The 26,140-nt window shown below is 34.4% G+C and overlaps 1 protein-coding gene across 1 annotated transcript in view; it reads right to left on the bottom strand.

Moving 5' to 3' along the window:
* The window catches only part of ABCB5 (ATP binding cassette subfamily B member 5), a 95,359-nt gene extending 87,291 nt beyond the window's left edge, over positions 1-8,068 (bottom strand). Inside the window, exons 1-3 of the mRNA XM_037056246.1 lie at positions 8,016-8,068; positions 5,649-5,706; positions 3,133-3,283 (exon numbers count right to left, since the gene is read on the bottom strand). Coding sequence (XP_036912141.1) covers positions 3,133-3,283; positions 5,649-5,706; positions 8,016-8,068 — 262 coding nt within the window. The remainder of the gene's footprint in view (positions 1-3,132; positions 3,284-5,648; positions 5,707-8,015) is intronic.
* Positions 8,069-26,140: the final 18,072 nt, after the last annotated feature.

Below are 26,140 nucleotides of genomic sequence, written 5' to 3'. Positions count from 1 at the left end.
GCAACATCATGACTCTTCATCTTCTACATAACCCTCAAATCTTCACATATGATAATATTTATGATCATTATTTGTATGCTGACAAGAGTTTCCCTTTTAATCCATTTATGAAATTATGGCAGAAAAAAATTTTAAAGCAGTATATTCTAACTATTACAATTAACATAGTAGAAGTATCAGAATTGACTAGTAAAAGGTTTTAATGAGATTAATGGAGCTAACAAAAATAATAAACATTATTTCTAAAAGTGGCACCTATAATCACATACAAATGGCATAATCTCATTTTGGAGACTATATTAATAGATGTAGCATGTGCAGGAGCTCAACATTGGCTCAAAAATGGACCCCTGATCAGTAACAGCTATATTCATATTTTCATCTTTTGGAGCAAATAACCCTCCTCTATTATCTTCCAGAAAGTCAATTATTAGAAATTTGTATACTTGATGATGAAACAAAACCCTCCCCCCACACACAAAAAACTGGAAAAGTCTTAAAAAAAACCAAAAATTAAAATTCAGATCAATATCAATCAGCTATGTTTGGCCTGTCCTGTCTAAAGCTGGCAAGACAATCAATTATCAAGTAGATCTAACAGAAAGAGTACTCCCAGGGACACTGCTTTAAGTTGCTAGGTTTTTCTTTCCTTCCTCTTCCACTCAGTGATTTGGACACAGAGAGACATCATTGGCAATCATAAATATTTGCTCAGCGAATTGTTGGCCCCTTTTGTTTAACTAACAGAATAATATCCTTAATTTAGCTTCTATCATTAAACTATTAAAAAATTATTGGGTTTGCCAAAAAGCCCATTTGTTTTTTTTTTTCATAAAAGACACATTTTTATATTCATCAGTAACTTCATTGATTTGGATATTTGTAAGTTGGCTATCTCCCTCTCCTGCATGGTATAATGTTGATTGTTCTCAATTAATGTCTCGATTTGATCACTATCAACTTCACTTGGTGTACCCAACCATGGAGCATCGTCCACCACAAAACTTCGCAAACCACTTTTGACACATTAGATCAGGCACAGAAGGTTCTGTATACACTGCACAAATCTTTTTTGTGTTTCAGTTGTGTTTTCACCTTTCTTGAAACAATGAAGCATAATATGCCAAAAATGTTGCTTATTTTTCCCATCTAAGTGTTAAAATGGCTACATAAAAATTCACCAATTTTGATAAGTTTTTAAATATTTATATTTATTTATCTATTTTTTATTGTTGTTCAAGTACAGTTGTCTCTATTTTCCCTGTACCACTCCCCCCCGCCAAGCTCAGCCATCCCCACCTCCCTCTCCTGATCCCACTTCCCTTAGGGTTGTCCATTTCAACATGAACTTGAAAATGTGGGTTATTCATCTTACTGAGAGAGAAAAAGATAAAATGTATTATGGCATTGAAATGAAATTAGGTTTGAATAACAGCAAGTGAAACTTAGTACACATGAGGTCTATATGGAAGAGGTCCAGCCAGTTGGACTGAAAATCCAATTTTAGTTGTTCCTGAAAATCTTTCTCCCTTTCCCCCCATTATCTCCTCCCACCTCCCTTCTGGTTACTGTCATTTTTAAAAAATGCACACTAATATGATAGCTGTCAAAATACAGTCTAACAAAATTGTTTCAAATGAAATGAAGGACAATTAAGTGCTTACTACAGCCATTGTATAGAAAAACCCAAACAAACTTTTTGGCCAACCAAATAGTAACTCTGCAGACAAGAGATCATCACATGCAAGGACATGGAGGTGGACACAACAGTTTTATTCCACTCAAACAAGATTGGGACACTAGGAAGATTAGCCTTCAGGTGGAAAACTGGAAGGTATAAATTAGTACTTAAAGTCAAATAGGGCACAAAGAGAGGTATAATGTATAAAGTCAGGCTTGTGTCTAAAAGACAGGTTTTAATGAGACATTTATCCTAGTTATAATGAATAGTCAAAGGGTACTTCCTTCCTATTGTGTAATTTGGGGAAAAATGTAATATCGGGGAATTACAAATATTAATATTTATAATATACACCAGATTTTTTTAAAGTGAATATTCAATATATTAGTGCCTAGGAGAATTGATAGAATTTGCATCTAAAGAATGTCATCTTAAAGGATATGACCCTAAAATCTGATGCTACAAAGGTAACAATACATTAAGGACATCTATAATTATGGGAAGCACAAAAACACTGTTTCCCACACCTGATTGCTAGATTCCCCTCCTATGTTTATTCAAACTATTTGTCTGCAGTACTATAATTTCCTGTATGTTCTTTTTGGTTTCTTTGCTGTATTATGTTCTATGGTGTCATGCATGTCTATATACATTAATGAAACTCTAAAAGGTCTCTGAAAGATTTAGCCATTCTTGATTTCTTCTTCTTAAAGGATGAATTACAGACAGATATCCAAAATGGCCCATGCCTTTAATTAAATCCTGATATAATCATCACTTCTTTTTTAAATTTAAAATAATTTTTTAATTTTTCAATTAGAGTTGACATACAACATTAATTAGTTTCAGGTATGTAACCCAGTGATTGAACATTATATAACTTACTAAGTAATCATGCCAATAAATTTAGTACCCATCTGACACCATACATAGTTATCGCCATACAATAAATTTAGTACCCATCTGATACCATACAATATCATTGACTATATTTCCTATGCTGTACTTTAGATAGAAAATTATTTGACTATGTAGAGAGATATGCTGAGCAATACTAGGTCTCAGATGATTTTTATATACCATGAGTAGATGGCCATTGGACTTGAATTTCAACACTAATTTTCCCCTGAGTGTTCAGCCAGCAGGCCCACCATGCAGATTTTGGACTTGCCAGCTTCAATTATTGAGTGAACTAATTCTTTAAAATAAACCTCTCTCTACACACACACACACACACACACACACATCCTATTGGTTTTGTTTCTTTGAAAAATGCTGATGAATATAAATTTTGATTCTTTAGTCCCTAGCAATATAAAAGTCTAAATGTCTTAAATACATACTATATAGATACTGTTTGACAACACAATAATATGTATTATGAGCTCACTGTTTGTTTATTTCATGCTTTTAAGACTCCAGTAATATAAAGAAGCAAATAGTATACTTACTTGCGTTGGTTTTGACTAGACACCCACTAAGAAGGTTATCACTCATTTCTCCTAAAATAATTGACATTACAGGAAGACAGGCTCCATTTACCAATGATGCCAGTAATCCCAGGACCATGAGTGTGAGGTCCAGTCCATCAGCAAAGCGAAACTGGAAAAATGAACAAAATGTGGTAGCAAATTAAAACCAAAACCAACCTATAGTTTTTGTCATCAAATAAATTTTATTTTATAAATTAATTAAGAGACTAAATAAATGTATAAAGTCATGGCTAAGTATTTATGAAGCTAAAAAATCACCAGTTCTAGGGATTGACAATGCATTTTAAAGAAACTGTTGACAAATATAAAGTAGCATAATCAGTACAAATTGTAGACCTGTGATGTGAGCCAGATCAGATGTGGGCATGAATCAGAAACTTCCTCCTATTTTGTTGATTCTGGACTAAACTGAGATATTTCAAAAGATTACAATGATAATGTCTTTGTTGATGGACAGTTGTCTTCAAATTTTCAATCTAGGCTTATCACCATCATAGCAATGAAAGTGCAGCGAACAGTAACTATCCAGTAAAAATTAGTTTGCCAAATGTAATTAATTACAGTTTTCATTCTAATTTTAAATTTCTCAAATTTTTTCTATGCAGGACTGCATCTGTTCTGTAAATTAGGGTCTACAATAATTTGCAAAGCTGTTTAAGAAAGAAATAACTGAAAGTCAAATACTGAAGTGCTTCACATTCTGTTCTATAGCAAGTCCCCATAGCACTATCTAAAACCAAAAACGAACTTGCAAATGTGGGTTATTTGTCTTACTGAGAGAGAAAAAGATAAAACATATTATGGCATTGAAATGAAATTAGGTTTGAATAACAGCAAGTGAAACTTAGTACACGTGAGGTCTATCTGGAAGAGGTCCAGCCATTGTTAATATAATGAGTATGGTTTGTGCAACATCAATGTAACCTGGCAGCCAAGGAGAGTGGACTGGAATGAGCATCTGTGAACAATGATAACTTCACTGCACTAGTCAGTGGGGGCGGTAAACACCAGTGAGTGAACATGTGTACTGTGTGTCCAGTTTGCATTCAAAATGACTAAGCAAGTAGGGCAATGAATTTGCATCGGATTTTGCATTAAGCTTGAACTTTACTCTGCAGAAACAATTCAGGTGACTCAGAAAGCCAAAGCTCTGGGCCACTGGTGATTGGCAGCTTCATCATGACAACATGCCCATTCATGCATCACGTCTTCTGAAGAATTTTTTGGCAAAACATCAAATTATCCAGGTGACTCAGACCCCATACAGCCCAGATTCGGTGTCCTGAGACTTCCAGCTTTTCCCAAAACTAAAATCACCTTTGAAAGGGAACAGATTTCAGACCATGGATAAGCTTCATGAAAATAGTATGGGGAAGCTGATGGTGATTGTGAAAACTGTGTGAGGTCCCAAGGTGCCTATTTTGAAGGGGACTGAGGCATCATTGTCCTGCATACAATATTTCTTGTATCTTGTATCTTCTTTAATAAATGTCTCTATTTTTCATATTACATGGCTGGATACTTTCTGGACAGACCTCCTGTGTTATAAGTGGGGACTGAAAAACATTTAATGTTTTCCCATTCATTCATGCAATAGTTAATAAATATTTATGAATTAAATGCCATAGCATTGTACTTGGCACTAGAGATAAGAGATTATCTGTTCTTCCATGCACCATCCTCTAGAATAGTGTGTTACCTCCTTGATAAAATTTCTCATGTTCTGCTACATCTCAGATTTTTTAAAAAATTGACTTTTGAAAAAAAACAGATACTGTCTCATGTGTATTTCTAGTGATATTTATAGCTAGGCTGATTTACAGCTAGAGTAGATATAAGGGCTGTTTTGAAAACACATTTCTGAAAATATTTCTTGAACACAATGCCAAAGAATTGTGTTGATACACACTCTGTTGCATAGCTTTTACAAAATATTTAGATAATTATTTCTTATTTAAAAAGGATTTATAGCACTTTAAAAATAATAAAAGCAACTCATCACTGTCTTTTCATTGGAAAATACTGAAGTATAAACAAAATAGTAAAAGTCACTCATAACTGAACGCCACTCAGACATAACCTGTGATGTTTATGTATCTCATACACACACACAGACCTTTTTTCCCCAAATCAGAATAATTGTATAGATAGTTATTTCTTAAAAGAATTAAACCTGTTTCATTTATTTTTTTCTCTTTTCTTTTTTGCTCAATTCCTCCATCCCCGCCCCCACCATCCTCACAGCTGTCAGCCACAGCTGTCAGCCTTTTCTCTATCTATTATTTGCTCATTACCACTTACTGTACAACTGCTGTTGGGTTGATTCTATTTTTCCCATTGGAAATAATATTTTGATAAATTGTTTTTAATTGCCCTTTCCTCCCAAGTGGATGTAAACTATCAGTCATTTTACACACTAATGGCAATTTGCTAAAGTTTTCTGATATGCATACATTCTAACTGATTTCACTTACTATCTCAAAAGGTCCAACAATTGGGTTTCTTACTTTGGGCAGTTGTTCCTGTAGTTTTCTGGAAAAATAAATGTTTAAAATGTAAAGGTTACAATGTGCATTAATTTGCAACATTTTCCAATTATAATTGTGCTGAAGTGTCAAATTTCACTCTTGGTAGCAAATTTATAACAAGGCTGAAATTTAAAAAACAAATTTAATGATAGACACTACAAAGCTTTTTAGTATAGTCACTGGAAAAGTAAGTTGTCTCTGGCTGTCCATATTAGTTAGAGTAACTGAAGGTACACATCTGGAGTAAATTTTTTTAAAAATATTTTATTTATTTATTTATAGACAGAGGGGGAGGGAGGGAGAAAGAGAGGGAAACATCAATGTGTGGTTGCCACTCGTGCACCCCCTATAGGGATCTGGCCCACAACCCAGGCGTGTGCCCTGACTTGGAATTGAACCAGTGATCCTTTGGTTTCCAGGCTGGTTCTCAATTGACTGAACCACACCAGCCAGGGCCATCTTAATTATTTTTAAATGTACTGTTTAGTGATATCAAGTACAGTCATATTGCTGTGTTACCATCACCACCATCCACCCACAGAACACCATGAATCTAAAAATAAACTGAAACTGCCAGCCTCTAGCTAACATTGTTCTACTTTTTGTCTCATGAATCTGACCACTCTAGGAACTTTGTATAAGTGGAATCATACAATATTTTTGTTTTATTTTATTGTTATTATTAATTTTAGTAGTAGCTATCCTAATAGGTATGAAGTAGATTAGAATTTTTAACCCTTTGCAACAAATTGCTCAAGAGCAACTCTAAATGTTAAATGGAATTTCTATTAATTATGCATTAAGTAACTATACTGTGCATTTTGTTCCCCATTGAACATTTCATTTCGTAGCTTACATTACATGTAGGTCCACATGAAAACTGTAAATTTTATCTATTTATTTCAGAGAAATTTTTCAATTGAATACACACCAATTCTTAAACATTAACGGAAGACAGGAAGGGATCAGATTAAGTTTTCTAAAAAAGATATCACAGAAAGGCAAATTTCCAACTTTTCTCTCCAGCTTTATAGCATATTGTTCTATCAGCATTGATAAATGAGAAGTCACTTAATTCTATTCTATATGTGGTTAATAATTTACTTATGTTTTGGGCCAACTGCTCTGAGATGATTCATGGATGACAAAAGGCGCTTTATGATTGTGAAGTCCTTCCTCCAGCCCAAATGCAGATTTTAAAGCCTAAGACCAAGTTAATTCTTTTTAAATAAATTTTATTTCAGGAAACACTCTGTCTACTATTGACCTTCCTGGAATGCCTTGGAAGAAGGGATTGGGTAGTTTTTTAAGAGTGTCATGCTCTAGCAACTGAGCTAGCTGAGTGTCACTTGGGTAGTCTTTTAAAAGTCTTTTTTTCTACCAGAGTTGAAAGTGAAGACTCATAGATAGAGAACAGACTGACAGCCATCAGAGGGGAGGAGGGGTGTGGGGCTAGACAAAGGAGGTGAAGGGATTAAGCAAAAACAAACAGAAACAATGACTCAGACACAGACAACAGCATAACAGCATGGTGATTACTAGAAGGAAGAGTGAGTGGGTGGAGGTAGAAGAGGGTGTAGGGGGAATAAGTGGTGATGGAAGGAGACTTGACTTTGGGTGCTGAGCACACAGTAGACAATGTGTTATAGAACTGTACACCTGAAACCTATATAATTTTATTGGCCAATGTCACCCCAATAAATTCAATAAAAAGATTGTACAATAACAATAAAAACAAGAAAGCGAAGAAGAGCACATGGGCAGGTATGGCGGGAACTCCCTTTCTGGCTGTGGTAGCCCTACATTAATGGACCGAGTGATCCAGAGGGGTCTGCTTGAGTCTCACAGTTTATACATTGAAATGTAGTGTAATTATTATGGTGAAGTAGAAATATAATAGATTTTAAACCATTTTTACTCTATATCTCTAAATTATGAATTATAAGTGAAAACAATTTTTATAACATACACACACAGATATCCAAAAAATCAGAATCTAATATTTTCTTTTATTAAATGTGCCATGTGGAATGGAGGATTCACAGAGAATTAAAATCGAATTCTCTATCTGGTAAGCTACAAGTTCAGAAGAGGTGATATCTGAAGTATCAAATTAATAAATCTTATACTATTAACACTTCCTAAAATTACTATTAAATCAGCTGCAACACTGATTATGTTGAAGTCCAGCAACAAGCAAATAGCATTGCTAGTTTTGGAAAAAAATATAAACTTTATTTGCTACAGCTATGAAAAGAATAAGGTATCTTTGAAGTTGCAGAATACTTTTTATAGAATTTAGGTAAAGTTTACCTATTTCTCTGGTGATTTCCTTGCATCTCTGCGGCTCTTTCAGAATTTGCCATCACAGTTACCATTAAATTATTCTGAAACCAAATATTAACAAATATACCATGACTACATGAAATTTTATCACTTAGTTGATATAAAGCATTTTTTATATCCCTAACAGCCTCTGAAAAATTATGCTGCTGACTTTCACACTGCCTCTCCATTCCCCTCCCAACTGAGGTTTCTGGTTAGGTTTCTATTCAAATTTTATCATTGAATTTATAACTTCTTTGTTTCACTCTGGACTTGGGTTTGAACCCAATGAAAATTCTATGCTAGATTCTGTGACAATGTATAGTTTTCAGGACACTGAATTTTATTTCTACTCTGCCACTGATTTGNTTACCTATTTCTCTGGTGATTTCCTTGCATCTCTGCGGCTCTTTCAGAATTTGCCATCACAGTTACCATTAAATTATTCTGAAACCAAATATTAACAAATATACCATGACTACATGAAATTTTATCACTTAGTTGATATAAAGCATTTTTCATATCCCTAACAGCCTCTGAAAAATTATGCTGCTGACTTTCACACTGCCTCTCCATTCCCCTCCCCAACTGAGGTTTCTGGTTAGGTTTCTATTCAAATTTTATTATTGAATTTATAACTTCTTTGTTTCACTCTGGACTTGGGTTTGAACCCAATGAAAATTCTATGCTAGATTCTATGACAATGTATAGTTTTCAGGACACTGAATTTTATTTCTACTCTGCCACTGATTTGTTATAATTGATGAAAACTTTATCTTATGGTTATTTTTCTCTGTAAAAATTTGATGCAGTAGTTTCTGTGGGTGGTTTGAGAGAGCAGGGCTCTCTAGTTCACCCAATATAAGCAAGTTAGAGCTTCTACCAAATATAAACTAATGGTTATAAAAAATAGAATATATTAATAACTCATTATTAAAATTCTATTAAGCATAATGGATTCTTTTTTGGATGACACTTCAGAATCCTAGCTTGTCTTAAGGTTACAGTTATTTATATAAATTATCATTTCAATGCAAATGTAATCGAGATTTTTTTAACTCAATCTCATTTGTTAGATCGTCTAACATATTACCTATTTTAAGATGACTATACAGAATATGGATTTAAAATCTAGAGTAGAATTACTAAATCACTAAATATTACCTGAACTTCTGAAAAAAAATACACTTTGAAATAGCAAGCTTCTTCCCAAAGAAAGAAGTCTTAATGGGTTAGCTTTTAGTACCTGAGAAAAAAGGCATGTTCTTCCTTTTTCAGAAATTATGGTCATAACTCCATGTAGGAAATCTTTACAACTGCTATACTGACTTTACACTATTTTATTATTTTGACATATGTGTAAGAAAAGTAATAAAACATACTGTATCAATTATTTGTATTTTATGGTAATTAACAATTATATAGTAAGACTCATATTCAGGAAAATCAAAACAACTGAAGCTCACCTTGTGAAGTGTCTGATCTTTTCATTTACATCAAAATCATGTGTGGTTTCTCTTCTCAACAAATAACTTCACCCTCATACCTGTGCTTTAGAAAGCTCATTTTCTGATCCCGCTGTAATATCTGATTACAACAGTGGTTCATTTCCAGGTAAAGCACATTGTGTTCTTCATGTCACGCTGCATACCAAAAACCAATGTAAGCAAAGACAATTTAATGAGCCAAATAAACACTCTTTTTAAAGATCTGTAGTGTTTATATGCCCAATTTTCTATTTAGTCCCATTATACTTTAAGTTAACTGAATTAGTAATTATAATAACTAAAATAAATCTCTTCAATATGTCAATGTCACATTGATGTAATAAACAATCATTGAGTAATACTGCACGCAGGGCATTCATTCAAATTACCTCATTGTTGCTATCTAAAGATAATCACCTCCTTTTGTGCTTTGCTCTTATCTATATTACATTCTTTGACAAATTCTGCCTTATACCATAATTCTAAGTTACCCTATTATATTTCTTTATCTAGTTCTTTGTGAGTTCATTGAAAAAGTATTGGGCTTATACAATAAGCCCAATACTGACTTATGTCAGCCATTAGTTTATAAAAATAAAAAGATGTTTCCTTCTCCTAAGGAACTCATATGCCTTTTTTCCCTCTATACTACAGCCTTGCTACTCCATGTGGTCCCAAGACCAGCAATATCTGGTACCTTACTGGAAATGCAGTATTAATTTTTTGAATTGTGGCAAAATACACATAATATTTATTTCATTATTTTTGATGCTAATATAAATAAAACTGTTTTCTTAATTATTTTCTGATAATTGCTAATGTGTAAAAAAGGAAATCTTTTTAGATTCCACATATAAGTGAGATTATACAATACTTTTTTTGTCTGACTCATTTTACTTAGCATAATGATCTCGAGGTTAATTTTTTTAGAGGGAAAGGAAGTGGGGTGTGTGTGGGGTGGGAAAAATAAATCACTGTTTCAAAGAGGTATTGGCACACCTGTGCTATAATGAACACGTGGGTGCAAATACCTCTTTGAAACAGTGATTTATTTTCCTTCATATACATAATCACAGGTGAAATTGCTGGATAATACGGTAATTCTATTTTTAATATTTTGAGGAACACACAGATCATTTTCCATAGTGGCTGTATTGAATCATGCGTTTTAAAATTTATTATAGAAATGTAGAATTTTAGATCTCTTCCTAGAACTACTGAATAAAATCTGCATTTCAGTAAGATTCTCCAGCTGGTTTGTATGAATATTAAATATGAGAAACAACTCTATAACACCTAGCATTAAGTATTGGCAAATAGAAGGCATTAATTTCTTGGAGAACATTTTATTTTTTTCTGCAAAATTTAAGAATATATAAATGAAGTTCAAAATACAGTGCAATACTAACAATATTATTCTTATCTACTGTTCATATCATGGTTTTAAAGTATGATCAAAGAACCTCTTGACATCAAAATCTCCTGGAGGGCATGTTAAAAATAAAACAAACTGATTTCTAGGCCTTACCACCTCCTTTCCCTCATGTGGTAAGAAGCTAAGGCAATGATCTGAGAAATCTACATTTTAAACAAACTTAAATGATAATTTTTAAAAATCATCACCCAATGACATTTTTTCATTGCTTTTCAAGAGGAGGGTGAGGGAGGGGGGAGAGATGGGGGAAGGGAGAGAGGGAGGGAAAGAGAGAAAGAAAGATCAGTGTGAGAGAAAAACATCTATAGTTGCCTCACATATTCCTAGACCAGGGATCAAACCTGCAACCTAGGTGTGTGCCCTGACTGGGAATTGAATCTGCAAACTTGGTTATGGGATGACACTCCAACCAACTGAGCCACACCAGCCAATCTAAATGATGATTTTTTTTTTGGCATTGAATAGCTTAGAAGTCTTTGCTGTCACAAAGCTTATACCCTATTTTTGGGACAGTCACAGTTTTAACAAAAAACATACATAAATTAGAAAAATGAGATAGTGGTAAGGTTTTTTAACAAGATTTTATTTATTTTAAGAGAGAGGGAAGAGAAGGGGAAAGAGAGGGAGAGAAACATTGATTGGTTGTTCAGGTGCCTCTCTCACACAGATTGGCCTGCAACCTTGGTATGTGCCCTGACTGGGAATTGAATCAGTGATCTTCTGCTTTGCAGGACAATGCTCAACCAACTGAGTCATGGCAGTCAGTGGGTAAGTTTTAGACATAGGTCTAAAACAGGGCAATGTGATGAAGAGTAATGTGATCGTTATACTGTCCAGTCAGGGTAAACCTCTTCTAGAAGATAATTTTGAAGATGAAAGCTGAACTGTAAGAAGGAGGTTGATTTATAAAGATCAAAGAGAGTATCCCAGAAAGAGGGAGTATGATTTATATGGTGGAGAGAAAAAGTACATGGCACAAAGGGACAGAAGATGAAAGAACATGGGACAATGAGAAGGTCATCATTATATGGAAAATTATAGGTTAGGCATGACAGCTACTTCTTTGTTCCTCTATATCATCTAATGTTTTGAAAAGAAAATAAATTTGGTTTGAAACATATCAAATGTGAGATACTGGTGAGACAATCAGGTAGTAATATCCAACAATAAGTGAGTAATATGAGAACAGAACTGTGAACATCTTACTTGGCCTAAGCTAAATCTGTCAGTCAGGCAGCACTTACTGTTTGATAACTATATAGAGGTTATCATAGAAAATACTATAGAGGATAAAAAGAAATACAAAATTAGAAAGAAATATTTTGTTTACAAGGGCTCTTGGCTTAAAAAATTTGGGCAGGGTGGGGGAGGTTCATGTACCAAGATAGAAAGTCAGAGAAACTGTGAGAAGAAATTTTCTGAGTGGCACTTAATACTGAAACATGGTAAATAATAATAATATGATGCATAGCTAAGGTAGACAGGTTGAATGGAAAACATGAGATTTTTGATTAGATGAATAAAGATATGAATTTTACGAAAGCTCCAAAAGGAAGAAATCAGTAGTAGGAAGATCATTGTTAAGTATGGACAAATTTCACAAATTTTTTTTGTTTCTATCTTCTCCATAAGTCTATTCTTTCTGAAATGAAGTGTTTTATACTCTTCACAAGCTGTAATTAGGAGGTTTTCATACATTCTAATACCTGACTTATTGCAATTCCTCAAATGCTGTTTCCTTCTTCTATTCACATGTCTAACAAGACTGCATTATTGAGAATTATATGTAAGAACTCTAAAAAATACACATACCCAATGTGGTGATTAATTTTATGTACAATTTGGCTAGGCAATGACACCCAGTTGTTTGATTAAACACCAGTCTACATGTTGTGAAGGTATTTTTTTAGATATTATTAACATGTAAATTGATAGATTTTGAATGAGGCAGATTACCCTTCACAATGTGGGTAGGTCTCATTCAATTAGTTAGTCTAAGAGAAAATGCTGAGGTCCTATGATGAAGAAAAAATTCTGCCTCCAGATTGCCTTCAGATTCAAGACATCAGCTTCTTGCCAGAATTTCCAGCCTTCAAATTTGCTCTGAAGATTTCACTATTGCTGGCTACTACACTTATGTGAACAAATTCCCTAAGACTAATCAATCAAAATCTATATATCTATCTACCCATTGTCTCTTCTACCTATATAGAGATATATTTAAACACTATGTATATATTCATATTCTCCTATTGTTCTTGTTTCTCTGGAGAACCTTGACTAATATAACTAGCAAGACAAAGTTATGTGATGAATAGTACATAGAGTGACTGACTATTCTACCATCTGAAAAGAACATTATGACCTAGAATGGTTTCACTCCACAGATGAGGAGGGCCCTGAGGAGGAAGGAGAACATAATTTCAGGAATTCAAAGGTAAATGATCTCACAATTGAAGAATAAGACCAGCCTGGTTAGAACAAACAGTTCATGCAGAAACAGAGAAAGAGATGAGGTAGATGAGATTATAGAAAGCATTGAACTAATTTTTTAGAGAAAAATACTATCATTTTCTGGAATGAGAGGGACAGAGTCCTTGGTATTTTGTACAATTAACCTGATGTCAGGGATAGACCGGAAGGACTTGGGGCAAGATAAGATTTAGGTAGATCCATTATAATCCAGTTTGATAGCCATAAGAAAGTCATATTTGAGAGATGTTTCTAAGGGAAGGTTGACAGGATACAGATTCAGAGGACAAACTGAGGTGGGTGTGACTGGGGGGCAGGGAGCAACTGGGAGCACACCAGCCACTATGTTAAATATTGAAGGGATGCAGATCCTATTAACTTCATGGTGGACTCTGTCACATACAAGGAAAGCACCATAAGTTTATGAGTGGATTTTTCTGCAGAAACATTAAGAGAGAGTGAGGTGATATACACAAAATGCTGACAGAAAAAAACCTGTTAGAAAGTCTGCTCATGAGTTGCTGGGGATGCCTTGCCTACAGATTCTCCTCAACTAGTTCATGGACACTCCCAACATTCTGCATGCAGAATCACCCCTACCCCCACCACCCCAACCAGTGATAATCTCCCTGTATATACCCCTAAGAGCAGTGGAAGCAAACCTTCACAGATAGCTAGTGAGCATGCACATGCATAGTGTGGGATTGGGAGAAAGCACACAAAACTGAACTGTAGGAAAACAAGGAAATGAGAAACTGTCAGCACATGGTATGGCTTTGCAGGATGAAGAGAAGGTATTCAATCTTAAGAATTTCCAGCAAAGAAACGTGGAGCAACATAGTCATAAAAAGGGTCTGACAATGCCTTAGAATCCCTACCAGGGTTGATGGAAGGTCTCTCTAATCCAGTCAGTAAAAATAGGAGCACTGCAAGACTTCAAGAAACATGAAAAAATTAAAGAAACATGAATCTACTAAAGAATCACAATATTTTACAAGTAACTGATCCCAGAGAAATGGGGATCTGCAATTTGCTTGATAAATAATTCAAAATCCCTGTTTTAAGGAAGATCAGTGAACTACTACAAAACAGAAAGACACTTCAACAAAATTGGGAAAACAATACATGAATGTAATGGGAAGTATAACAGAGATTATTAAAAAAGAAACAAACAGAAATTCTCCAGCTGAAGAATACAATAAACAAAATAAAATACAATAGAAAGCAATCAACAGCCCATTGGATCAAGTAGAAGAAAAAATCTATAAAGTGTAAGATAGGTCATTTGAAATGACCAGTCAGAGAAAAAAGAAAAATAATGAGATTAAAGAAAGACTATAAGAACTATAGGATACTATTAAGAGATACAATCAATCCATTACAGAACTCATAGAAGTAGAAGAGAGAAGGAAAGGGGCAGAAAGCTTATTTAAAGAAATAATGACTGAGAACTTCCCAAGTCCAGAGAGGGATTCTGACATCCAAGTTCATGAATTTTATAGATCTATAAATAAGTTCTAACCAAAGTGGTCTTATCCAATACACATTATAATAATATGGTCTAAAATTAAATACAAAGAATTTTAAAGCATCGAGACAAAAAACATTCTCATATATAAGGAAACCCCCATAAGGTTGTCACAAGATTTTTCCACAGAAATATAGGCCAAGAGAGTAAAATGATATATACAAAATGCTGAAAGAAAAAAAAACCTGTTAACCATGAAAATTTAATGTGCCATAGTTGTCCTTCAGAAATGAAGGAGAGATAAAGACTTTTTCAAACAAAAGCTGAGAAAATTCATCACTACTAGACCTGTCTTATAAGAAATCCTTATAGGAGTTCATAAAGCTGAAATGAAAGGATGCTAACTAGTAACATGACAATATAAAATAACTGGTAAAGGCAAGTGTACAGTCAAATACAGAATACTCTAATACAGTAATATGATGGTGTGCTAATCATTTAACTCTAGTGTAAAGATTAAAGGACAAAATTATTTAAAATAACTTTAGCTACAATAATTAGTTAATGGACACATAACATAAAAAAAAAGTAAATTGTGACATTAAAACATAAAATATCGGCAGAGGAGTAAAAGGGTGGATTTTTTTTGTATGCAATCAAAGTTGTTATCAGCTTAAAATAGATTGTTATATCCTTAAGATGTTCTATGTAAGCCTTGTGGTAAGCACAATGCAAAAGCCTACAGTAGATACACAAAAGACAAAAAGAAGATAACCAAAGCATACCACTACATGAAATCATTAATTCACAAAAGAAGAAAGCAAGAGGAAGTACAAAACATCCAGAGAACAGTTAATAACATGAGTCCTCACCTATTGATAATTATTAAAATGTAAATGGATTACATTCTCTAATCAAAATGTGACTGAGTGGATTAAAAAAATAAGACTCAACTGTATGATGCCTATGAAAGATTCATTTAAACTTTATGAACACACATAGGCTCAAGGAGAAGGGACAGAAAAAAATATCTCATGCAAATGAAAATTAAATGAGAGCATGGGTAGTTATACTTATATCAGAAAAAATAAATTTTAAGCCAAAAACTGTGATAAGAGACATAGAAGATTATTCTATAACGATAAAGGGGTCAATTCATCAAAAGAAAATAACAATTGTAAATATGTATGAACCCAGCATTGGAACAGCTATATATATTAAGCACATACTAACAGCTTTACAGGGAGAAACAGGTAACAATACAATAATAGTAGGGTAATTCAATACCTTACTTTTGACAATGGATAGATCATCAAGACAGAAAATCAATAAGGAAATAATGGACTACAATTAGAGAACAAACAGATCTACTAGACACATATGTAACATTCCATATACACAGTAGCAGAATACACATTCTTCTCAAGTGCACACAGAACATATTCTAGGTCAGATCATACATTAATTCATAAAATAAGTCTTACCAAATTTAAGAAGACTGAAATGACAACAAGTGTCTTTTCTGACCACAAAGGTATGAAACTAGAAATATAAAATGGAGGAAACCTGGAAAATTCACAAATGTGTAGAAATTAAACATAGACTCCTAAATAATCAATTTATCAAAGAAACAAAAAATATTTTGAAACAAATGAAAACGGAAGCACAACATACCAAAACTTATGGGATGTAGCAAAAACAATTCTAATAGAAAAGTTTATAGCAATAGATGCCTACATGAAGAAAAAGAAAGATCTCAAATAAATTATCTAACTGTACAGCTCAAGGAACTAGAAAAAGAACAAACCAAGACTAAAGTTAGTAGAAGGAAATGACAAAGATCACAATGAGGAGAAATGAAATTGAGACTAGAAAAACAATAGTACAGACAAAAGAAACTATAAGATAGCTTTTTGAAAATATAAGCAAAATTGATAAACCATTAGCTAGACTAATAAAAAGCAAGACAAGAGCTCTGGCTGGTGTGGCTGAGAGGACTGAGCTCCAGCCTTTGAACCAAAGGGTCACTGGTTCAATTCCCAGTCAGGGCACATTCCTTGGTTGCACGTCCTCTCACATGGGGGCATGTGAGAGCCCACCACACATAGCTCTTTCTTCCCTCTCTTTCTTGCTCCCTTCCCTCTCTCTAAAAATAAATAAATATTTTTTTAAAAAAGAAAATAAATGTTAGAAATATTTAAAAAAATAAAAAGACCAGCGGGGAGATGGGAAGGGATAAGGGGGGGAAAGGATGAAGGGTTTACAGGAACAACTCTAAAGGACACATGGACAAAAACAAGAGGGGTGGGCACAGGGGAGGGAAGTGGGGATGGCTGGGGTGGTGGGGAGGGGTGGGGGGAAAGGCAGAAAACTGTACTTGAACAACAATAAAATTCAGGAGTATCTAATAAAAAATTAAATAAAGTGGTGGTAAGAGAATGATTAAAAAATAAAAACAAAGACTCAAATATATAAAAATAAGAAATGAAAAAAGGAGCTATTACAATGGGTTCCACAGAAATACAAATATCATAAGAGACTACTAGGAAGCCCCTGACGAACTGTAACTCAGAAAAAATAAATTTTGAGAAAAAAATCAACCTACCAAGACTGAATCATGAATAGAAACTATAAATAGACCAATAATGAATAAGAGATTGAAAAAAAAGCTCTTTCCCCACAAAAAAAGCCCAGAACTAGATGTTTTCCCTATAAATTGTACCAAACACTTAAAGAATTAATGTCAATTCTCAAACTATTTAAAAAAATTGAAAAGGAGGGAACACTCCTGAACTCATTCTTCTGCCTTGTGGTACCATGGTACCAAACTAGATGAGGATAATACAAGAAAACTATAGGCCAATATCTCTTTTAAATGTTGATGTGAAAATATCAAAAAAATACTAGCAAACCAAACTCAACAGCATGTTAAAAGGATCATACTGCACGATCAAGTGAACTCCACTTCTGGAATGCAAGGATGGCTCAATGTATGCAAATCAATAAATGTTATATATCACATTAATAGAATAAATAATAAAGTATTATATTATCAACTCAATAGAAGTAAATATTTTACAAAATTTAACATTTTTCATGATAAAAGCCCTCAACAAATTGGATATGTACCTCAACATAAAATCCATACAATGTTAAGCCCACAGCTAACATCATGCTCAATGGTCAAAGTTTAAAAGTTTTTCCTCTAAGATACAGACCAAGAGAAAGGTGAGAATGTAAACTGATTAGCCAGTATGGAAAAGAGTATAGCACTTCCTTAAAATACAGGCATATTTCACTTTATTGCACTTAGCTTTATTGAGCTTCACAGGTATTGAGTTTTCATCAAAATTGAGGCAATACTCTCCACCAGCAAAAAGATTATGATTTACTGAAGATTCAAATTATGGTTAGCATTTTTAGCAATAAACAAAATTTTAATTAAGGTGTGTACATAGATTTTTTAGACATAATGCTATTGCATACCTAATAGACTAGAATATAGTGTAAACCTAACTTTTACATGCACTGGAAAACCAAAATATTTGGGTGACTCACCATATTGCCTTTGCTTTATTGCAGTGATATGGAACCAAATTCACAATATCTATGAGGTATGCATGTATTATCATATCACATTACAATATGATACTGCAATTCCACTTCTGGGTATATGCCAAAGTAAATGAAAATGTTATATTGGAAAGATATCTGCACTCCTGTGTTTACTGCAGCATCACGCACAATAGCCAAGATATGGAAACAATCTAAGTGTCCATCAGTGAGTTAATGGATAAAGAAGATGTGGTATATGTATAAAATTACTCCACCAGAAAAAAGAAGAATATCCTGCATTTGTAACAACATTGATCTTGAGGGCATCATACTAAATGAGGTAAGTCAGATAGAGAAAGACAAGTGCTCTAGTATCTCACTAATATGTAGAACCTTAAAAAAACTAAACCCATAGATACAGAAAGTAGAATAGCTGTTTCCAGGGACTTGGAGGTGAGGGAATTTGGGAAATGCTGATCAAAGAGAACAAACTTGCAGTTAGAAAATAAGTTCTGGAGATCTAATGCACAGCATTGTGATTATAGTTATAATACGGTAGTATATACTTCAAAATTGCTAAGAGACAAGATCCTAAATATTCTCACTATAAAACAAAATTATATTTATGTGATGTGATGGCAGTGTTAGCTAATGCTGCATTGGTAATCATACTGCAATTTATAAATATATCAAACCAACACATGTACACCTTACACTTACACAATGTTATATGTCAATTATATTTTAAGAAAAACAATAAAATAGTTAAGAAAATAAGAAATTTGACTGAGTGATGCTAGAAGAAAAGTAACTTGAATTAGATAGATTTAGAAAGACTATTAAAAATAATTACGAACTGATTCAAAAGATAGAGTGCACTAGAAATAAGTGATATTTTAATCTTCATTGAATTTTTGGACATTGATATCTATCAAAATATTAAACAATGTCATCACTATAAGGCATATTAATTTAGCACTTTTAAGATATATTTTAGCCCTAGCTGGTGTAGCTCAGTGGATTGAGCACGGGCCCGCAAACCAGACGATCGCGGTTTGATTCCTAGTCAGGGCACATGCCTGGGTTGCAGGTCAGTTCCCAGTAGGGGATGCATGAGAGGCAACCATACGCTGATGGTTCTCTCCCTTTCTCCTTCCCTTCCCCTCTAAAGATAAATAAATAAAATCTTAAAAAAAGAGATATATTTTAGCCATAAATTTTTTCAAGAAAAAGTCTCATTTGGAATTCTTCACAAATTATGAGAAACAATTAAAATCAGCAAATCCATTTTGCCACCTTAGGTAATCCTGAGGATTATAAACTCAAAATCACATACAATTTTCAGACATAATATAAAATTAAAAAACTATGGAGTACAGAGAAAAACATTGTAGGGAAATACTTTTGTCTTTTACTTATTCAGATAAGTCTATGTAGTAAGACAAATGTGCTGTGTAGTGATTTGTACGAGCTATTGGCAGCTGTTTGTAAAATTATGGTTCTTCACTGTCATGTTAGACTAAAGTTTTTGCTAGGATTTTCAGTAAACATTTTAGAATAGTTCTTTTATACTGGAAGCTATTCTATGATTTGATATTCACCAAAGTATCAATTTTACAACTCCACCTTTGGCGTTGGTACAAAGGATATGTATGTGTGTACATGCATGTATGTATGTATTCAGAGACACCTTTATTATGGAAACATAACTCAGTAGAACTTCTAAAAAAGTTTTTGTGAGAAAGTTTCTTTTAGTGACACTGTAGTCCTACTTCTGCTTTATGGCCCACAGTATCAACCAAATTCTCAGTAGGCTTGGTTACCACATTTCCCCTGAATTCTAACCCTTGTTGCTCTAAAATCCATGGGAATAGAGTGGTCAGTTTACTTTGGTTTGAGCCTAAATGCATGCTTTAAAGTGACTCTTTAAAGAAACCCATTAAAAATCCTCCCACTCTGGAAGTGTTCTGCCAAGACCAACTCAAAGCCACAAAAAATTTAGGACTGGTTCCAAGTTGGAACCTGTAAGAACTGTGTGGGCCTTTAACTCAGCAAAAATTCCATTTTTAACCGAAACTCAGAATATTAAACATAAGAATACAAAGTAATTTTCCAGACCCAAGAGTAGCTGGGATAAAATTATGGAACTCTACAAGGGAATTCTCAAGTAGAAGTCCTTCTTCTGAATGAAATGAAAGGATCACAGCAGTCTCTGGAGAAGAGACAAGGTCTTGGACAGAGCAGAAATCTGACCCTGCCATGGAGTCATATTGTGATCTTGGCCTAGCTACGCAGTCTCTTCATGTCTACTCTGTTTCCTATTAAAGTAAGTGATTATAACAGTGATGAATAACTTGTTCATTAGCCATCTCTTCACATTCAGAAAAATTTATTACTTTATTCTTTAAGTTAGCAATAGTAATGATAGTGCACAGACATTAGCAGTACTTGTAGTGTGTGTAGGTGAATGGCTTCTTATATATTAATTCTGTCCTGAGCAGTATTCTGCTATACACTGTGAAAAAAATATGATATAGAAGCTTCAATAAATATTAGATGTTACTATTATGCAAAGAGGCAATTGAGGCTTAAAAGACTTAACATTGTCAAGTTGAAACAACTGTTAGAGTGGCAAAGCCAAATTTGTCCACTCCAAAATCTATGCTTTTAGCCTGCGTACTACTCTGCCATTCTACAAATCTGCAACTCATTGTGAGCTCTGAAATTCACAGGAACATTCTAATGTACACTAATTCCTTGGTATCAAAAGGTGAAAAAATACCTATGTTCCCAGGGGCTTTCAGGCTCATTTCCCCCGCCTCCCCCACCACACACACACTGAGTTTCTGAGCAAGTACTCACTGTGACAGACTGAGGTGGAACCTCATTTGTAAACTGGACAATACACTGTACCCTCTGGCATCAATGGGTTGTGGTGTCTCCTCCCATATCTTTTAATAAGAATACCTACTATTTACTGAAGACTTACTCTTGGCTAGGTATTGGGCTAAATGCATCACATACAATTGCCCCTTCATTCCTCATTCTAATTCTGTGAAGGGGCATTGTAATCCCATTGTAAAGATGCGGAAATTGAGATTCAAAGTGTTTAACTTGCCCTAACTAAGAGAGTTGATCAGTGACTGACCTGAAGTTTTTACACACTTATATCTGGACCTGAAAGGGGGAATAATAATAATAATAATAGAAAATCTAAGTATATATCTAGACATGTCTTATATCTAGATATATTTGTATATATATAAATGTATATACTATATATATGAAATGAATATTATCAGCTCAACATTTGGAGAAAAACTGCTACTAGGAGATACTTTAGGACCCAAGCTGACAGCTGGCTGTGTACATGGCTCAACAATGAGTCTTTAGAAGCAGGGAAATAGGCCACTGGTTTCTCTATTAAATTGTTTCTATTAAATTGTGATTCTTAGAACATCTGTGTTAGGATGAAGAGTGCATATAAAAATGCAGATTCTTGAGCCTCTCCTTAGACTACTGAATCAGAATCTCTGAAGAGTATGGCCCAAGAGTATGAGTTTTAGACAAGCACAAGTGATTTTATTCGAATTACAATTTGAAATCATTGCTTAAACTAATGGACACTGGCTCTATCCCTGGTTGTTTTCATATACAGAATCTTTTTAAAGATCTTCTCCTAAATGGAGGAAAAATAACTTCTCAGGGACAATGATATTTTTATTTCATAATATAAATTACAAAAGATTACATTAATGTGGCTCTCATGTGTAAAATCTCCCAGTCAGACAGCCAACACTCATAAATCTATTTTGGCCACTAACAGGCCATCAGTTCCATTCTCATTTAAAAATCAATTGAAAGAAAAGGTATAATTTGATAAAAGATTAATTTCCTATAGGAAAAAAACACCAGATCACCTGGCCACTTGCTTGTTAACATCTCCTTTCATAAATCAATGAGAAGATTAAATCACCAGATCTAAATGAACAATCAGGCAAGTTGTTAGAAGCAATGCCTCTCCCCTTTAAATTTTACAAAGGTTTCTGAGATCATTTCTAATCCACAGAGGGAAAATTACTTTTCCTTTCATGACTCACAGTGCTTTATACATATCAAAAACACATTATAGAGACTTCTGTAAACCACAAATCCAACTTTATGGACTTTATTATTAAAGCTTTCCTAAAAAATATGGAAGTGATTCATTCCAACATAGTCTCAATGGAGTTGAATTTTCTTTTCTCCTGAAGTCTTGCTTTAAAAAATGTATCTCAAGAAAACCTCTGAATATTGTAAAAAATAGATTATTAATACATTTACTAAAAAAAGCTATTTTTGCCAAATAGTTAATAAAACATTAAATGCCAAAATTTTAAAATGTACTCAGGACTTGTTTTAATCAAGTATGGTAAGACATATAGATACAGAATGACTGTCATGAAGGAATAAACTTATAATCCCAGAGCCCTAGAAATATTAAATATGCCACTCCCCACAGGGCTGCACAGGGGAGCAGCATGGGTTTGCCAGGAGGTAGAGGAAGCAGGGAAAAGTGTGGGAGAGCCTTTATTGTGGTTTCCATAGGAAAGGCATAGCAATGCCGCATGAACAGGCTTAGAATTGGCTAGTTTGAATAATTTCAATGGACTTGGGGTGTAGGGGTTGTCTCTAGTTGTTTGGTACCTGATCTTGGACTGATAGGAAGAGGGTAGTGGTGTGCTCAGCATGTGATGGCCCAATAAAAGGGATGGAGGAAGGTATGGTCTCTGGATTGGATGGTTTTGAAGAAGCACTCTGGGATGATTGTTTGCTGTCTCCAGGAATTAGCTAACCCTGGGAAGGGTAGTACTTTCATAATCAGCAAGGCCCAGGATATCAAAGCATCATAAAATACAGAAAATAAAAAAACATGATCAAGAGAATTATGCTGTTACTGTAAAACAAGACAAATTCTTGAATTCATACATTAAATATACTTGTAGCATACGTGAATAGGTAGTCTCATATAACACTAACTCTATTCTGAGATCATGTGTTAATATTTAACCACTTCTGAAGGAAGGGAAGTGTATTTTTTAAAAAATGATAGGTTTAAATTAATAATAAACTAAGTATTATAATGACATTTTAAATTTAGAGCAAGAAAAATTAATGTACAGCAACTTGGCATCTAGGCCCATCTGTTCTGAAATTCTGTGCATGGCCAAAGAGAAGTAATAATTGGTTTTCTTCCTTGGAACACCTAACACTTGAAAACCACAAGTTTAAGGAATGAGACCTGAGAAAACTTGTAAATATGAACTGCTACATTGCAACAGCTGCGGCTACAAGCATGGAAACAGGGGTTACCTAAGATTCCATTGTTTTTTTTGTTGAAAAAAATATTTTCCCATGCAGAGCTAGTGCTATCTAAAGAATCTCTGAGAAAAGTGAAGCTGGGCAAGGGGCCCACATATGGTGTGGAAGTGATTAAAACGTAGACAAAAGGGGCAGGAGGGAAGAGTCAAAGAATGCTCAGATGGAAGGTTCTTGGAGCACAGCATTTGCCCCATATTCCCAATGTGTTTATCTGGCGAGAAAGCTGGTTTTCCTTGTACCTTCTTGGAACATCTATGACAGACTTTATGAGTTTACAAGTCTGTAGCACAAAAACTTTGTAGGTGATTGAAAGGCCTCAACATGAAGGGCTGCAGCATTATGGCATGCATTGTTTTAACTATACTCTGAATAAGGTTCCCTATCTGGTTAATCTTTGAATTTTATGTATTAAACAACAACATAACCAAATTGACCATGCCTGAGGGGAATGGATTAATTAGCACTCTTTGGGTACTAAGTTACAGAAATCCAATGGCAAATAGTTAAATGAAGAACAAAGTCTTGGGGCTTTGCTAGCTTCACCCAACTGAAGGACTAGAATTATGCCTCTCCAAGTCTCTCTCAATCCTAAAGCATTAAAAAAAAATACAGATCTGCTGGATAGAATCTCTGGTAAAAAATATAACAGTAATATGTGAATATAACATAACATAACATAACATAACGTAACATAATATATATAATCCTAGTCTTGATCTTTACGGCAGTCCTGAGTTTAGACTTTGAGTGATCTCACTGGACAATTTATTTTTCCCTATGCTACCAGCATGTCACTGTTAGGAGTTGCTACTTCAGCCTAGATCACAGAATAAAGATTTGGAAGAGATCTTTGTTGAATTCTCTGAGATTTTGGAATGACTAATCCCTGCCCTTTTATTCTGTCTCCTGTAATTGATGGAAGAGTGAGAATTAGAACCCAGGTGTGCCCATGCCTTGCTATTTCTATAGTTCTGATTGGGGAAGAACACAGTTAGATTGATCCTAGGTGGGAAGTGGGTAATTGGCTTCCATTGGTAGGGTCAAAACTGGAGGAAGGTGTGTTTTTCATATACTCCACTAGAATTTATAATAGACATCTCGAATTTCTTCCAACTCAAATATTCTATTGTTTTTTTTGACATTTCCAAAGAAATCACTGTCTGTTGATGCTACTTGGGCTAGTATTGTTTGTGGGGTTATATATTTGAGGCCTAACTATGGTATTAGTCTGTGGGACAGACTAGGAAATAAACCACAGTATATAGTATTCCTTAGATGGAAAAAAAGTTTGCCAAGTTCCAAACAATAGGCAAAAATGATCAACTTTTGAAATAAGCTCTTGCTTTACCTTAGGGTTCAGATAAAACTTAGAATACTCAGATGATGTTTTCTAACACAATACATACATTTTATAAAATATATTTTATTGATTATACCATTACAGTTGTTCTATTTCCCCCCTTCATTCCCCTCCACCCTGCACACCCCCTTCCCCACCATTCCCCCCTTTAGTTTATGACCACGTGTCTCAAATTCTTTAGATTCTATATTTCCCCTACTATTCTTGCCCTCCCCTCTACCTATTTTCTACCTACCATCTATGCTATTTTCTGTACCTTCTCCCCCCTTCTCCTTCTCTCAATCCCCTGTTGCTAACCCTCCATGTGTTCTTCATTTCTATGGTTCCACTCCTGATCTAGCTGTCCTCTTGGTTTGTTTTTGTTTTAGGTGTGGTTGTTAATAACTGTGAGTTTGCTGTCCTTTCACTGTTCATATTTTTCATCTTCTTTTTCTTAGATAAGTCCCTTTAACATTTCATATAATAAGGGCTTGGTGAAGATGATCTTCTTGAATTTGATCTTATCTGAGAAGCACTTTATCTGTCCTTCCATTCTAAATGAAAGCTTTGCTAGATAAAGCAATCTTGGCTGTAGGTCTTTGAATTTCATGACTTGGAATACTTCTTTCCAGCCCCTTCTTGCCTGTAAGTTCTCTTTTGAGAAATCTGCTGACGGTCTGATGGGAACTCCTTTGTAGGTGACTGTCCCCTTATCTCTTGCTGCTTCCAGGATTCTCTCCTTTATTTTCATCTTGGCTACTGTAATGATGATGTGCCTTGGTGTGTTCCTTCTTTGGTCCAACTTCTTTGGGACTCTCTGAGCTTCCTGGATTTCCTGGAAGTCTATTTCCTTTGCCAGACTGGGGAAGTTCTCCTTTATTATTTGTTCAAATAAATTTTCCACTCGTGGCTGTTTCTTTCCCCCTTCTGGTACCCCTATAATCCGGATGTTGGAACGTTTAAAGATGTCCTGGGGGTTCCTAAGCCTCTCCGCAT

The sequence above is a fragment of the Sturnira hondurensis genome, unplaced genomic scaffold, assembly GCF_014824575.4.
Source record: "Sturnira hondurensis isolate 20B ecotype Veracruz unplaced genomic scaffold, ASM1482457v3 Scaffold0008897, whole genome shotgun sequence".
Classification (NCBI taxonomy): Eukaryota; Metazoa; Chordata; class Mammalia; order Chiroptera; family Phyllostomidae; genus Sturnira; species Sturnira hondurensis.
This window is presented reverse-complemented; position numbering and strand designations above follow the sequence as displayed.